Source organism: Nothoprocta perdicaria, unplaced genomic scaffold (genome assembly GCF_003342845.1).
Source record: "Nothoprocta perdicaria isolate Ctin4 unplaced genomic scaffold, notPer1 scaffold_543, whole genome shotgun sequence".
Lineage (NCBI taxonomy): Eukaryota > Metazoa > Chordata > Aves > Tinamiformes > Tinamidae > Nothoprocta > Nothoprocta perdicaria.
The window spans coordinates 101189-102471 of NW_020455803.1; the positions used below are offsets into that span (position 1 = coordinate 101189).

General features: G+C 72.9%; 1 protein-coding gene across 1 annotated transcript in view; it reads left to right on the plus strand.

Moving 5' to 3' along the window:
- The window catches only part of FLAD1 (flavin adenine dinucleotide synthetase 1), a gene marked incomplete at its 3' end in the record, with an annotated part of 2076 nt that extends 978 nt beyond the window's left edge, over positions 1-1098 (plus strand). The window contains exons 3-4 of the mRNA XM_026048491.1: positions 2-684; positions 899-1098. Of these exons, the coding sequence (XP_025904276.1) occupies positions 2-684; positions 899-1098 (883 nt within the window). The remainder of the gene's footprint in view (position 1; positions 685-898) is intronic.
- Between the last annotated feature and the right edge of the window lie 185 nt (positions 1099-1283).

The following is a 1283-nucleotide window of genomic DNA, read 5'->3' on the forward strand; positions in this document are numbered from 1 at the left end:
CCGAGAACACCGGCACCACGGACACCACCGGTGCCACCGAGAGTGCCGGTGCCACCAACAGCCCCAGCGCCACTGAAAACATCGGCACCACCAGCAGTACCAGTGCCACCAACAGCACCGGCACCACCAAAAGCGCCAGCGCCACCGACGCTGCTGAAAACACCGGCGCCACGGACAGCACCGGTGCCACGGACAGCACCGGTATCACCGGCGCGACGAGCGCGGCGGCCGCCAAGCTGACCCTCGTGCCGGCCTCCGCGCGGCTGCACTACGGCGCGCCGGGCGCCCTGCGCTACCCGCTCGTCAGCGTGCGCAACGTGTACCTGTTCCCCGGCGTGCCGGCGCTGCTGGAGCGCGCGCTCGACGCCCTCGCGCACCTCTTCGGCGACGGGCGCCCCCGCTTCCGCTCCCGCTGCGTCTTCGTGGCGGCCGACGAGCTGCTGCTGGCGCCGGCGCTGGAGGAGGCGGCCGCCGCCTTCCGCGGCCGCGTCGCCATCGGCTCCTACCCGCACTGGGAGAGCAACTACTACCGCGTGAAGGTGACGCTGGAGGCCGAGGCGGAGGCGGCGCTGGAGGCGGCGCTCGCCTTCCTGCTGCCGCGCCTGCCGCCCGGCAGCGTGGTGCCCGCCGTGGAGGACCCCGTGGCGCAGGCGGCCGCGCACGTCTACGGCCTGGCCCAGGCGGGTACGGCCGCGTTGGGGCCCCGTGTCCTCCTGCGGGGGCACCGGGGATGTGGGCACACGGTGAGACCCCCRGGAACGGCACACGCCGGAGCTTCCCGTGGGAAGGTGAAGCGGGACCGGCTTTGTGGGTTCCCGTGGGGCACCAGGGTGTCACCGCGGCGGGTTCCCCCCGCGCCGGTGCAAACGGGTGCCCCACGAGCCCGCTGTCCCCCCAGACTCGGCGCTGGGGCGCAAGGTGGCGGCGGCGCTGCGCACCGTGGAGGAGGCGCTGGCACACTACGGCCCCCGGCAGCTCTGCGTGGGCTTCAACGGCGGCAAGGACTGCACCGCGCTGCTGCACCTGGTGCACGCCGCCCGGCAGAGGTACCCGCGCCGCAGCCCGCGCACGGGGGGCTCATCTCATATACACAATGGGGTCATCCTGCACCCCACACACACAGGGGGCTCATCCCACTCCCCACATGCATGGCGGGCTCATCCCGCACACCCACACGCATGGGGGGCTCGTCCCATGCACACCATGGGGCTCATCCTGCTCCCCACACGCACGGGGGGCTCATCCCATGCACACCATGGGGCTCATCCTGCTCCCCACACACA